Genomic DNA, 14,909 nt, shown 5'->3' with positions numbered 1-14,909 from the left:
AATAAAGATTGCCTAAATGCTAGTCTCTTTCCTTCTCCACATCTCTCCTACATGTACTGCCATGCTCCTCCTGTAACATTGCTTTCAGGAATGTTATTATCACATTAAGCGTGGACCTGTTAGGATAATAATGGTAGTGAAAGTAATAGCTGTAATTTATTAAATGTCCATTGTAGCCCAAGCATTTTGCTGAGTACTTTATTTATGTATGTAGGTACTGCTATAATTCCCATTTTACAGATGAGAGAAACTAGATTCAGAAAGGTGAAGTAACTTAATTTGCCCAAGTTCAGTCAGCTGGCAAGTGTCAGAACTGGGGTTTAAATAAGGATTTCTCAAATTCTTAGGGCTGTGTTCTTAATCATTATATCTTGCCTGTTATTCAGGAGTGTGGTTCAGATCTCTGGTTTCTTGCCTTGTCCTCTGATCAAAACCTTTTCTTGGAGGTTTCTTGTACCTGCTAGCAAGATCTGACATTGCAGTTCACCAGGGCACTTTTTGTTATATGCCTGTTCTTTGGTGGTTGCTTGATCCTGAGTAAGTGAAATTTGAGGGAAGAGGAAGTTAGAGAGTTATATTCCAGCCTGAATTTTCTCTTTGACTAACTTGTTTGTTGCGAGGCAGTAAGTTCCTTGACTGTGGGGAGCATGATGATTTATTTCTGAGTACCCAGTACCGAACCTGGGGCCTGGACACAGAGTAGATGTTCTGCTTGAACGTAAGCTTCACCAGGGACTTTCATTCACTGCCGTAGACATGCCTTTACAACAGTGCGTAGAACAGAATAGTTGCCCAACGTATATTTGTTGAATAGGTGGAAGACTGGTTGGCTGGCTGGGCCTGGTTAAAACTCCTTCACTGGTTAATAATTATAACTTTCATTTACTGGGTGTATGCCATTTGCTGGGCACTTACATAAATTATCAGTAACCCTTATCACCTTTCTACAGGGTAGAAGTAAGTGATGGGCTGTGGCTGAGGAAAGTGAGGGGGAGAGAGGAGTTGAGGATATCTCCCAAATTTCTGACCTGGATACTGGTCCAAGTGATGATGAAACCCAGGGAGAGGAGCATGAGTTATTTTTTAAAATAGGCTGTGTTTGTGGTATCTGCAGATAGATGCAAGGGTCTGTTCCTAGGACAAAGGCTCTAAAAATGACACATTTGCCAGTTATCCTGGAAAGAGTGATGTTCTTGATCTTCCCAGAGCAAGGTTGCTTGTTTTAGAACTGCAGGCTTACAGCCATTATTTCCATGTGTTCTAATTTGAATATGTTCAGTTTCTGTTCCAGATGATCGGGCTGAGCAACGAACCTGTCTCATTTGTGGGGACCGTGCCACAGGCTTGCACTATGGAATCATCTCCTGTGAGGGCTGCAAGGGGTTTTTCAAGCGAAGCATTTGCAACAAGCGGGTATATCGGTGCAGTCGTGACAAGAACTGTGTCATGTCTCGGAAGCAGAGGAACAGGTGCCAGTACTGCCGCCTGCTCAAATGCCTCCAGATGGGGATGAACCGGAAGGGTGAGTGGTGCTTGTGGCTCTACTACCCACTTTACCATCACTTTACCTTTAGGGTTAGCTATGAAGCCTTGGAGTTTTTCATTTCCCAAGCCTGCACTGTATGCCAGGTCTTATACCATGTACTCATAACCCCAAAACAGATTTGTCAGAGTGCCTGCCTATAGGGGTTTCCCAGACTAGGTGGGGAGAAAGGCCGGTGAGATGTTACAGATTCTGTGAGAATGAATTCACAGGCTCCAATTGGCAAGACCCCAATTAACAATCAAGTCTTAACTCGGATTAATATACTCCATTAGTTCTTCTTTCAGAGCCTGATGACAGGAGGTAGGAATTTTAGATGAAGAAGCAGAAGGGCAGTATGTCACCTGAATGTGGTATCATTTTGCTTGCTAGAATCATGGCATACTCAAAGGCTAGGCATGCCCAGAAATCTGCATCCAGGTTGGTGAAGAATTTGGATTTATTGGGAAGCTTTCCAAGAGCCATTAGCGTGAGATTATGTGAAAAACCAATATTCTAAAAGGGTTAATCCAGGGGGCAGGCTTTGAAGAATGGATTGGTGTGGAGAAAGCAGAAAGGCCACCTAGAAAGTTTTTAGAAGAGTCCAGTTTAGAAGAATCTGATGGAGGGGCAGGAATAATAATGGCACAGATGGGGAGATGTGGAGAAGCTTACCTGACAGGAGTTGATAACATACTGGGTATTGGGCAGCACCAGAAGTTGAAGTTGCGGATTTGGATTAATAGTAAATGGCCCCACCAGAAAAAAAATCAGGCCAGAAAAACAGGGTGGGGCAAAATGCTGGCCTTGGCAGTGCGTTGTTTGAGGTATCTAAGAAGGACACATACAGTGTCCACCAAGGAATTTGGATGTGTAGGACTGGAACTGAAGCTAAAGTCCTGCCTTCAAGTAGAAGTTTGTGGAACTATTCGCAATCAGATGGTAAAATTTTCTTAGTGGGTAGAAATCACCCAGAGAGAACTTGACTACAGAAGAGGAGAGGGCCAATGTCAGAAACTCAGAGTATTCTCATAAAGGGTAGAGAGTAGTACAGTACAGTTCAGTAGAAAAATGGAGACAGAGGTTGGTGACAAACTAGCTCTGTGACCTTGGGCAGTTTGCTTTATGTTTCTTATGCTCAATTATCTTGCCTTTAAAATAGTATGATAATATTTAACCTTTCAGAGTTCTCTAGAGGATTAAATAAGACAGCATATATATATATATCAAATCTACTCAGCAAGGTTCTAGGGGTTCATAATAGTAGTGTATAGGGTAGGAGTTAGATTTAGCGAACTGTTCAAATTGGTTTTGTCACATTAATAAATGCAGACAACCAGATATATGCCCATTATGAAGAAAGGTAAGAAAGTTACAAAAGGGCATTTAGATAAATTTAAGTCATTTATAATTTATTTATAATACTAATATTTATTGATTACTATGTATATCAGAGACTCTTATACACTTTCTATGCATTATCTCATTGAATATACACAAACCTATTATTAAATATTACCCTCAGTTTAGGGGCACCTGGCTGGCTCAGTTGGTGGAGCATGCAACTCTTGATCTTGGGGTCATGAGTTCAGGCCCTGCATTGGGTGTAGAGATTACTTAAAAATAAAATCTTTTAAAAAATATTACCCTCAGTTTATAGGTGCAGCTTGGGGAGGTAAAATGACTTACCAGTAGATAGGTTAGTGGTGCTTATGTTGATAATAATTATTAGTTGTAGTTTGTTATTAATCAAGCAGAGCTTGTACCTAACCACATGGATATCATGCTGCTTCACATGTCTACCATATGGCATAGCTACTTGCATGACGGAATGCCCTGTGTTTACTGGATGATAAATACCTATAATAGGGCATTTAAAAACTTAACAACTTTGTTCTCTGTGTTTCTAATCTCATCTTCTGTCTGGAACTTACTTACTGTGCCTTAGGCCTGCTTTGCATTATCCTGCCTGTGCTCAGGTTCTTTCCTTTGCCTAGAAGTCCTCTCCCTTCCCCACTGTTTCCCAGCCACTAGTACCAAACAGATAGTGCCTTGAAGAGAGAGTCTGTGGGCATCTACCCACTTTCATCTGATTTGGTCTTGGTCCCATATTCTTGTCTCCCTTTGTTGTCTTCACTGTATTTTATCAAAGCGTATTAGTGGATTGCCTTCTTGACTATTCTCTGATGATTCATCCTGCTTATTCAGTTGGAGTGTGAGATTCTGGGGCTTCTAATCAAACTCTTCTATCTCAGGCAAAAAGAAGCTTATAACCTCCTAATTCCTGTAACCATTGTCAGGAGAAGATGACACATGGAGTGTGAGGGGTAGGAGCTGCCTTCCAATGTCCATTTTTGTGCATTACAAGATGGCTTAGTTGCCTTGTGAAGGCTGCCTCTCAGAGAGAAACCCTGCCACCTCCTGGTTGGTGCTGAGAAAGCAGAATTAAAATTATAGTGGCCATTGGAATATATTTGGATTGATGGAATTGTCCTATATGGAACTTTGAAGAATGGATGTAGTGTTCAACATAAGTTTATGCACTTGTCAAAACCTATAGAAATATATACCACTAAAGAAGTGAATTTTACTGTATATAAATTTGTTTAAAAGCAACGAGTGTATGGGGGAAAGACAGAATGTAGACTGTGATAAATTAATCTAACCGATATTACAAATAAATCGCATACTCAACACTGAAGGAAATGGGGGAGAAAGGAGCTGACCTTGGGAAATAGTGTTTTGACTGTATACTGTATACCATAGGACTAAAGATAAAAAGAACTGTATACAAACAAAGCTCTCTAGTTTGTAAATTTATTTCTCTCAAGGTTACGAGTTGGGAATTCTGTCCTCTTTATTTGTATATGAGGGTTGAACAAACAAGTGAATATATTGTTGATAATGAGAGTCAGGTTTCTCACATCAGAGAAAAAAGTTATAAATCAGGAAAGGGGAAGGCTAAACTGAAACCTCTGGTGCTAGATTGGAAGCATCAATATGTACTCATGTTTAGAAAAAAAAATTAGAAAAACCAGATCTTGGTTTCCAAATATCAGTAAAAGGAATTAGGACTCTTTGGAGAAGGGGTTGATTTTAGGGTTGAGGCAGGGAAAATATAAGATGAGCCTGGTGCCAGAAAGTTAGCATGTGCTATATTTTTTTGAAAAGGAGGGTGCGGGGTGTTATCAAAAGGTCATAGAAGCCAACCTGAAAGCACTTCCAGTAGCCAAAGGTGGAACAACTTAAGAAACAAAATAACCGTGTATTAGTTTATAATCCAAAAAATAAAATATCCATGAATTCATACTGATAGAACTAACTGAATAAATAGAGGGGTGACAGTTCTTTCTTATAGAAGAATTCTAATTAATAAGTGTAGAAGACATGAGGGAAATAGAAAATCACCATTAAAACACAACAGTAACAATTGCTGTAGGCAGGATTGACTTATGGATGCTAAAATAAGAGAGCATAGTTTTAACAGAAGCAGAGTATTTGCGTAGCCCCAGAATGTTTGTTAATTACAGAGGGAAAAATAGTAAGTTTCAGTAGAAAATTCTGACAGATACCACTTCAGCCAAGCAAAGCAAGGTCAGTATCACCAGTATATTTACACTGGCATCATATGCCCCCTGATATGATACAGTAGGGGCACATATACACACAGGAATGGATTCATTCCCAGTCTGCTCATGAGAAAACAGGCAAACCCAAATTGAAAGACATTCTTCAAAATAACTGACTTTTTTTTTCCCCGAAGATTTTATTTATTTGACAGAGCGCACGCACAGCCAGGGGGAGCTGCAGGCAGAGGGAGAAGGAGAAGCAGGCTCTCTGCTGAGCAGGGAGCCTGATGCGGGACTCCATCCCAGGACCCTGGGATCATAACCTGAGCCAAAGGCAGACGTTTAACCGACTGAGCTTTAGTTTGTAAATTTATTTCTCTCAAGGCACCCCTAAAATAATTGACATTATACAGAATACTCTCAAAAGTGTCAGGGTCAAAAAAGACGAGGAAAGACTAAGGAAGGTTGAAGGAAACTAAAGACTGAGCTTTAGTTTGTAAATTTATTTCTCTCAAGGCACCCCTAAAATAAGTGACATTATACAGAATACTCTCAAAAGTGTCAGGGTCAAAAAAGACGAGGAAAGACTAAGGAAGGTTGAAGGAAACTATGGAGACATGACAACTATATGCAATGTGGGATCCAGGATTGGATTCTGGAACAGAAGAGGACATCAGTGGGGAAATCGGAATAAAGTTTATACTTTGGTTAGTATTATTATACCAAAGTTAATTTCTTAGTTTTGATGAATAGTCTGTGGGTTATATGAGATGTTAACAGATGGGGAAGCTGGGTATAAAGGAATTCTCTGTACTTTATGTATGTATGTATGTATGTATGTATGTATGTATGTATGTATGTATTTTTGCGACTCTAAGTCTAAACTTACCTCAAAATTCAGAAAGTTATATGTTCAAAAAAATTCAGCTGACATGTATGAGTCCGCCTTCTCCTGTCCCTCATCTCTGGACATAGCTATCTCTTCATACCTGGAATTTGGCTAGTCAGGAAATTAATTAGCAAAGCAGTGAGGGAAATTTAAATAAGGGTAGTGAGTAGAGGCTGGGCCCCATCTGTCCATCTTCACTACTATCCCATTACCCCCCAGACACCTACTGCTCCCCCAGCCTTCAGCCTTCAGGATGAATTCTGGCTCCTCAGAAAGATTTTCAAAGCCCCTCTGACTCTGGCATCAGGTGCTTCATCCCTTCTCCCTTTGCTGCTCCCCATACAGTTCACATTCCATCCTAGTTCTCCAAAAACTCAATGATGTTTCATGTTTGGGGGGCTTTGCACATGTGGCTTTATCTTGCTGGAATGATTTACCCCCTCCTCTTCGCCTGGGTATATATACTTTTCTTTGGAGGCTCGGTTTTTCTTTGTAACATCCTCTAAGCAGCTTTTCTGACACCACCCCTCACCAGAAAGCTGACCCGCCTGGACTTCCACAGCCCCTTTTGCCCTCTGCCATAGCCTCAATCACCTTATGCTCTCTTTGTTTATTTTTTTCTGTTCCCCCCATTATTAGACAGTGTGCTCCTCAAAGGCTATGCCAAGTCCCACTTGCCTCGTGTCCTTCAACAGTTAACTCAGTTAGGTAAGGTGCTTTCTGGTTTGGTGGATTTACTCTGGTGGGGGGCCAGAGCATGAAGCGGGATGGGGGAAATATTGTTAATTTCATCAGCGGCAAGAAGAAGATACACTGAGCCCCATGAGGGAATTTATTCAGTACAGAAATTATGTGGGGGAAAAAAAGAAATTATTTGAGAAAATTTAAAGCTCCTTTAACTTAGTTGTCTCATAACTTACTAATTAACTAGTTAAAAAGTAAAAAGTTTAAGGAGAACTTCTTGGAAGGGGTTGATGTTTATATAGTGGCATTGTGAGAATGACTCTGTAGCATTGCCATACCGCTTTACCAGGATTAAAATGAAACACCACAGTGTCTGGGTGGCTCAGTCAGTTAAGTGTCTGCCTTCGGCTCAGGTCATGATCCTGGACTGCCGGGATTGAGTCCCACATCAGGCTCCCTGCTCAGCAGAGAGCCTGCTTCTCCCCCTGCCTCTCCCCCTGCTCATGCACTCTTTCTCTCTTTCTCTCTCAAATAAATAAATAAATAAAATTTAAAAAATAAAATAAAATGGAACACCAAGAAATCTCAAGCAGAGGATATTTGAGCAGAATCTTGAAGGCATAGAAGTTCAAGCTCCTTACAAACTTAAATAACTATGTATGTATGTATGTATGTATGTATGTATATATGTGTGTATGTATTTTTAAGTAATCTCCACACCCAGTGTGGGGCTTGAACTCACAACTCCAAGATGAAGAATTGCATGCTCCCCCGACTGAGCCAGCCGGGCATCCCTTAAGAGCTTTTTAAAAACAACTCCCCTCCTCCCTCCAGGCACGAGAGGGAAAGGAAGGAAGGAGGGGAAGAGAGGGAGAAAGAGAAAGCGTATGTGTTTATATATATATTTCTTAACTATTTGGGAGGAAGTTAAAGACATCATTCCTCTTTGTTTTCTGACATAACCACAGTACTATTATCAAAATCAGGAAATTTAACATGGCATAATATTGTAATCTAATTAGCAGACCTTATGCAAATTTCACCACTTATTTCAATGTCCTTTATAGCAGTGTATTTTTTGTGAGCTAGGAACCAGTCCAGGATCATGTATTACATTTAGCTTTTATGTCTCTTCAGTCTCCTTTAACCTGAAATGATTCCTCATCCTTTTTTTTTTCTTCAATAACATTGTTAATTTTGGAGAAAACAAGTAGAATATTCCTCAACTTGGGCTTGTCAGTTTCCTCACAATTACATTCAAGTTACGCATTTTTGGCAAGAATGCCACAAAAGCGATGTTGTGTCCTTTTAGCGCATTCTTTCAAGAACATATGGTATAGCTTTGCGCTACTATTGGTCATGTTAACTTGAATCACTTGGTTGAGGTGATGTCATTTGGGTAAGGTGGTGTTGCCAGATTTTTCCACCATAAAGTTTCTGAGTAGAGGCAAACAACATGTGTGAGGTGAAACTGTGTAAAACAGTATGACATGTTCAAGGACTGACAGATAGTTCTCTGTAGTTACAGTGTAACGTTTGTGGCAAGAGATGAAGATGGGGAACCCCAGAAGAACCAGATCATAGGAGTGTCTTGAATCCTAAGCTAGGGAGCTTGGGTTGAGCCCATAGACCAAAGGGAGCCACCGGTGGGTTTTGAGCAGGACTTTGATATAGTTAGCTTTGTGTCTTACTCTCCTTTCTGTTTCTGGGTTTGGTTTGGCTGCCCAAGCTAAGTGAGGAATGGTAGGTACATGAGTCCCAGAGCAGAAAAAGTATTTGTACTTCTTTTAAGCAGATAGAAGAACTATAGCTGCTGCCACTCAGACTTGGATAAGAGATACAGCAAAACCATTCCTGTGATCTTGCACCCAGAAACCATTTGTTTTTGTTTTTGTTTTTTTCTAAATCAGTTCACTATAAGAAAGATTCTCAGCCCCGTTGAGAAATTTGCTCTTAGCTCAATATAGCTTCAAGGAACAAGTGCAGAATCAGAGGATCTAAACTAAAATTCCCCACTCTGTCAGTTCTTCCCTGAGAGGTCTTGAATAAGTCTCTTTACCTCTCTGAGCTTCAGGTTTTTTCATCTCTAGACTACATAGGATAATAATAATGTACACCTTCCAAGAATCAAATGTGATACCATATATGTGAATACATTATAAGCTTTAAGATATGGTCCAAGTTTTTGTTTTAACAGAGGCACTGTGACACATTGTGTTATTTCCCACACTTCAGGCAATTTCATGCCATCTTGACAAATTTTACCAGTTTTTGACCAAACCAGTACTATTGTTTATATTCTTCTTTATTTTTTAAAAAAGATTTTATTTATTTATTTGAGAGAGAGAGATCAAGAGAGTGAGCACGAGTGGGGTGAGGGGCAGAGGGAGAAGCAGACTCCCCACTGATGTGGGCCTCAATCTTCGGACTCTGGGATCCTGACCTGAGCCGAAGGCAGACACCCAACCAGCTGAGCCACTCGGGCGCCCCTATATTCTTCTTTAAATCAAAAAAATTTTTAAATCAAAGTTAATTTTCAAAGGGAATTTTTTATCACCTCAGTGAATGGAAAATCAGTATATTTTAATGCATGTTAAGTGTGTAATTGAGAGTTTATGCACCACCTAAAATTTTGTTTCTCCTGTGGTATGCAGACACACTATGGAAAAAACTAGTTGTGGAAAGAAGTCTGGTCTTAGTCTAATAGTCTGGATTCCAACCCTGATTCTGCTGTTTAGTTTCTGTTACTGTAAACAAAATACCTCATTTTTCTGAGCCTCACAGTCATCTGTTCAGTGGGAGTGATACTGATACTTCCCTCATGAGTTTGTTTTACCCAAGATAGTACCTGAAACATAGTACATGTCCATCATATGTGAGTTTCCTTAGTCCGGGGTTGGGCGTGGTTGAGAGACACCATGAGCTTTTAAATATCAGAACAAAAAATGGGTAAGTTGTAAATCTTTAAGATTTGTGGCCCTTAAAAAAAAAAAAAGAAAAACATGTTGAGTTCCTTCCTCACCTCCAAGACAGTGAGAGTGAGATATCAAGTAAAATGTATTCAGTGTTGGATCTGCTGATGATAGATCTTTATTCTGCACCTCTGTGAGCTGAAGCAAAGACATAGAGAACTCAGTATTGAAAATAGAAGTGTCTGAAGATTGTCATTGACTCTAGAACAGCAGGGAGGGAATTTTAAGGATTTTTAGAACTTGAAATTAGGTTGCAAGAGAGCTCCAGGCAAAAACCAGTATGCATCTGGCTCTAATATAAGCTGTGTATGTTTCCCACTCCAAATTCATAGCAGCCTTGTAAAGCAGACTATGTTGTCTCCATTTCACAGATGAAGATATTAAGGATCCAGCAAAGCTGGGAATGGAGCCTTGTTTTTTTTTAATTACTGTGTACATAGAAAAGAGGCTGGATAGAGGGGAGGATACCTACTTTATGTGCCAGGCCCTATGCTTGGTGCTTTAGTTATTTTATATGTAATCCTCAGAATACCCCCATAAGATAAGTTCTAGTAGTAGCCCCATTTATTCTTAAAGAAACGGAGGTTCAGAGAGGTGAAGAAACTTGTCTGTAGTTACACAGACCAGGCAAAAACTGGATTTTTTTTAGAACTATTTTTTGATATATTTATTTTTGCAAGAAAGAGCGCATGTGCAGGTGCGCACGCACACATATATGCACATGCACATTAATGCACAGGTGGGGGGAGGGGAAGAGGAAGAAGCAGACACCTCACGGAGTAGGGAGCCTGATGTGGGACTTGATCCCAGGACCCTGGGATCATGACCTGAACCAAAGGAGACGCTTAACAGACTGAGCCACCGAGGCACCCCAAAAACTGGATTTAGACCCAAGCTTGTCTATTCTGAAATGTGTAATCTAATGTCTGTTCTAAGGAAAATGAACTTCCTGTTAGTTTTTCAGTTACCACAGGAACCAAGCGTTATGCTTGGAACCCTCAACCCTGCCTCAAGGACTTTCTAGATTCTTCATGTTAATATTTTTGGAAGCAGGTATATTATTTATATATGTGTATGTATATATATGTGTTTGTGTATAGCAAAGCTTGCTCTCACATGATGCTATTAGCTTATCTTCTGTTGTTAACATTGCCTCCTCCAAGCTAGCCTCCACAGCGGCCATCACAAAGATTTTTTGAAAATGCCAACCTGACCACATCCATCCCCTGCATTCCATCTTATCCTTAGCTTCCTCTGCTGAAGTCCATACTCTTACCCTGATATTAAACGCTATCTATGATCTGGCTCCAGTTGGCCTCTCCAACCTCCAACTTCATCTCTTGCTACTCTACACACACACACACACACACACACACACACACGTGCAAATTGGGAGGCAGGGGCAGAGGACTAGGGAGAGAGAAAATCCCAAACAGGCTCCACACCCCATGCAGAGCCCTACACAGGGCTCAATCTCACAACCCCAAGATCATGACCTGAGCGAAAACCAAGAGTCTGATGCTTAACCGACTGAGTCACCCAGGCACCCCTTTACTGACTGCTTTTATAGGGAGAAACCAATCAGATAAAAAATTTAATTAATAAAAAAAATAACAAGTGCAGCTGGGTGGCTTAGTCGGTTAAGCAACTGCCTTCGGCTCTGGTCATGATCCCGGGGTCCTGGGATCGAGCCCCACATCGGGCTCCTTGCTCAGCTGGGAGCCTGCTTTTCCCCTGCCTGCCGCTCCCCCTGCTTGTGCTTGCTCTCTCTCTCTCTCTCTCTCTCTCTCTGTGTCAAATAAATAAATAAAATCTTTAAAAAACAAAAAATTTGTTCTCCTCATCCTATAAATTAGACCCAAACTTAGCCTGGAAATTAAAAATACTTTCTTTAAAAATGGAAATATTCTTTCTCTACCTCTCTTTGAATTTACTGAAGCCTTCAGATGCATCATCCTGGTGGGATATTTGAACTGTGCACAGGACTGTTAATATGCTGTCACCTTTGCTGAGCATATTAAATGTATGCAGGGTGTGCAGTATGTGTCTATTGCCTTGGGGGCCAGAAGTATCTGTTGCCTATGAGGTAGCCTAGAATAATGGAAAGAGTATATACTTTGGGTCCAGAAAGGCCTCTGTTTTAATCTTGATTTCATCAATTGTTACCTCATGCTTTTGGTCAAGTAGGTTCTCTTTTTGTGCCTAGACTTCTGTGGGTATGCTTTTGACTGTCTTGACTTATGTTTCCTTCCAGCAATCAGAGAAGATGGCATGCCTGGAGGCCGAAATAAGAGCATTGGGCCCGTCCAGGTGAGTTCTAGGCCTCAGTCTTTGTGATCCATCCTGGAAGCCCAGGGCTTTTGATGGAGCCATCTTGTTTTCATTCCCATAAAACTGATTTTAGAGCCTGGTTATGAAAGCGCTTTGAAAATCTTAAATATGTAACATAACGATTAAAGCTTTTCTTGTGATTCCCTCAACCCTTCCCAAGGATTTCACAGGAAGTGAACTCAATTCTGGTTCTAAACCATCCAGAGGACTTTTTTGTCAGTCACTCAAGGTTGTTGATAACTTAGCCTGGCAGAAATCAGTAAGACTACTTTGCTGTTCAATGTCTCTAAAGATATATCAGCAGAAAGCTCATTGCCTTACTTGTAGAGTAGAAATAATACCCATTCAATCCCACAAATATTTAAGTACTTCCTTGGTGCAAGTCCTTTGTACTGTGAACTCAGTCTAGTGGGAGAGACAGATGTGTAAACAGACATCAGAGTATAGTGAGTGGTAACAGAGGATGCCCAGGGAGTACAGAAAGGAAGGACTAGTTGTTCTTTTTTCTTGAATTGGAGCTGTGGTTGGGAACTGAAGACATTCAGGGAAGCCTTCCTAGAGAAGGTAAAGTTTGAACTGAGGTGTGAAGGAAAAGGAGGAATTAGCTGTGCTGGGAAGGGGCAGGGAGCCAAATATCTTCTATTGCTGCTAGACAGAACAGACTGTAAAAAGACCACAAGATAAATCTTTAAGGAATCAGAGAGTTGATGCAGTCAGGCTGGAGTGCTGGCCACATGGAATGGAGTGGCAGAAGATAAGGCAGGTTCCTTGAGTTTGGAATCTGTTCTCTAAAGAATGGCCTTCAACTATCTTTGATTATAGCTTCTTAGGTAAAGCCTTTGTAGGGCCAGCCTACACCAACTTGTTCTTACTTGCCAACAGAGGAACTTCACGAAGGTAGAAAATTGGATCTGTTTATGACCCAGCAAATGAATCCCTTAGCACACTAGTGAGCAGGACCATGCCTCAAGGACTCTTGGTGTGGACCAAGAGGCAACTACTAAAAGCTTTTAAGTAGAGAGAGAGACATGGGCAGATCTGCATTTTTAAAAGACCATTATAGGGGCACCTGGGTGGCTCAGTGGTTGAGTGACTCACTCTTGATTTCTGCTCAGGTCATGATCTCAGGGCTGTGGGATCAAGCCCCACATCAGGCTCCTTACTCAGCAGGGAGTCTGTTGGAGATTTTCTCTCTCCCTCTCCCTCTGCCCCCCCCACATGCTATTTCTCTTTCTCTAAAATAAATAAATAAATCTTTTAAAAAAGAATAAAGTAAAATTTAAAAATATATATAAAGGGACGCCTGGGTGGCTCAGTTGGTTAAGTGGTCTGCCTTCGGCTCAGGTCAGGATCCCAGGACCCACAACGGGATCCCTGCTCAGTGGGGAGTCTGCTTCTCCCTCTCCCTCTGCCGCTCCCCCTGCTTGTGCTCTCTTTCTCTCTCTATCTCTTGTCAAATAAATAAAAATAAAAAAGGAAAGATTATTCTAGCAATAGAAATGGTTTGTGAGGAGCTGGGTAAACGTCAGTAAAACTGGGAGCAGAGAAAAGGCAGTTCATAGGGTTTTATAGAAGTCCAGCCAAGAGATACAGGGCAATGATAGTATAGTTTAAAGGGGAGAGAATAGATTCAAGAGAGATTTAATAGGTAAAATTGATAGGATTTATCCAGTTGAATGTGAGGGAATGAGAGAAAGATAGGAATTCATAGTTGTTTTGAGACATATGCCGATGAAATATGGGGCATTTCCTAGCACATATATGCACTCAGTCAGGCTGTGGGTATGTGCTGTATTCATTTCTTTTTTTAAAATCAAACATTTTGGGAGGCCTGGGTGGCTCAATCAGTTAAGTGTCTGCCTGCGGCTCAGGTTGTAATCCCAGGGTTCTGGGATCAAGTCCCGCATTGGGCTCCTTGCTCGGTGGGGAGCCTGCTTCTCCCTCTGCCTGCCACTCCCCGTGCTTGTGTGCTCTCTCTCTCTGGCAAATAAATAAATAAAATCTTCAAAAAAAAAAAAAATCAAACATTTTTATTCATGTTATTCAAACCATATCTGTTTCTTGAAAATTAATTTATTTTGGTCTATACCCATACATGTTCTTTTGTGTGTGTGTGGTAAAAAACATATAACATGAAATTTATCCCCTTAACAAATTAAGTGTATGGTACAGTTTTATTTACTGTATGCACATTTTTGTACAGTAGATCTCTACAACCTTTTCATCTTATGACTGAAACGCTATACCCATTGAGCAACAACTCCTTATTTCCCCTTCTCCCAGTCCTTGGCAACCACCATTCTACTTTCCCTTTCTAAGTTTGACTACTTTTGATACCTCATATAAGTGGAATCATGTAGTATTTGTTCTTCTGTAACTTCCTTATTTCACTTAGTGTAATATCCTCAAGGTTCATCCACACTGTAGCATAGTCCAGGATTTCTAAGGCTGAATAATATTCTATTGTGTATTCATATACCATATTTTGTTTATCCATTCACCCATCAATGGATATTTAAGTTGTTTCCATCTCTTGGCCATTGTGAATAACGCTGCAGTGAATGTGGGAGGGCAGATACCTCTTTGAGATCCTGATTTCAGTTCTTTTGGGTAAATACCCAGAAGTGGAATTATGGGGTCATATGGTAGTTTTATTTTTAATTTTTTGAGAAACCTCCATACTGTTTTCCATAGTGGCCACACCATTTTACATTCCCACCCAGCAGTGCATAAGGGCTCCAATTTTCGGTATCTTCTCTGGTATTTCTTATTTTCTGTTTTTTTCTGATAATGGCATTCCGGATAGTTGTGAGGCAAAACCTCATTATGGTTTTGATTTGGATTTTTCTGATATTAGTGACGTTGAGCATCTTTTCATATACATTTTGGCTGTGCTGTTTACATGTCTTTGGAGAAGATTTTTTTTGTATGTTTATTCAAAT

At 40.5% G+C, this 14,909-nt stretch overlaps 1 protein-coding gene across 4 annotated transcripts in view; it reads left to right on the top strand.

The window, feature by feature from the left end:
- NR6A1 (nuclear receptor subfamily 6 group A member 1) overlaps nt 1-14,909 on the top strand; it is a 227,950-nt gene that overhangs the window by 185,832 nt on the left and 27,209 nt on the right. For all 4 annotated transcript variants that reach the window (XM_057313752.1, XM_048222941.2, XM_048222940.2 and 1 more), the window contains 2 exons: nt 1,280-1,522; nt 11,891-11,946. In XM_057313752.1, coding sequence (XP_057169735.1) covers nt 1,280-1,522; nt 11,891-11,946 — 299 coding nt within the window. The remainder of the gene's footprint in view (nt 1-1,279; nt 1,523-11,890; nt 11,947-14,909) is intronic.

Source organism: Ursus arctos, unplaced genomic scaffold, assembly GCF_023065955.2.
Source record: "Ursus arctos isolate Adak ecotype North America unplaced genomic scaffold, UrsArc2.0 scaffold_18, whole genome shotgun sequence".
NCBI lineage: Eukaryota > Metazoa > Chordata > Mammalia > Carnivora > Ursidae > Ursus > Ursus arctos.
Note: the sequence above shows the minus strand (reverse complement) of the source record. Positions and strands in the feature narration are given on the sequence as shown.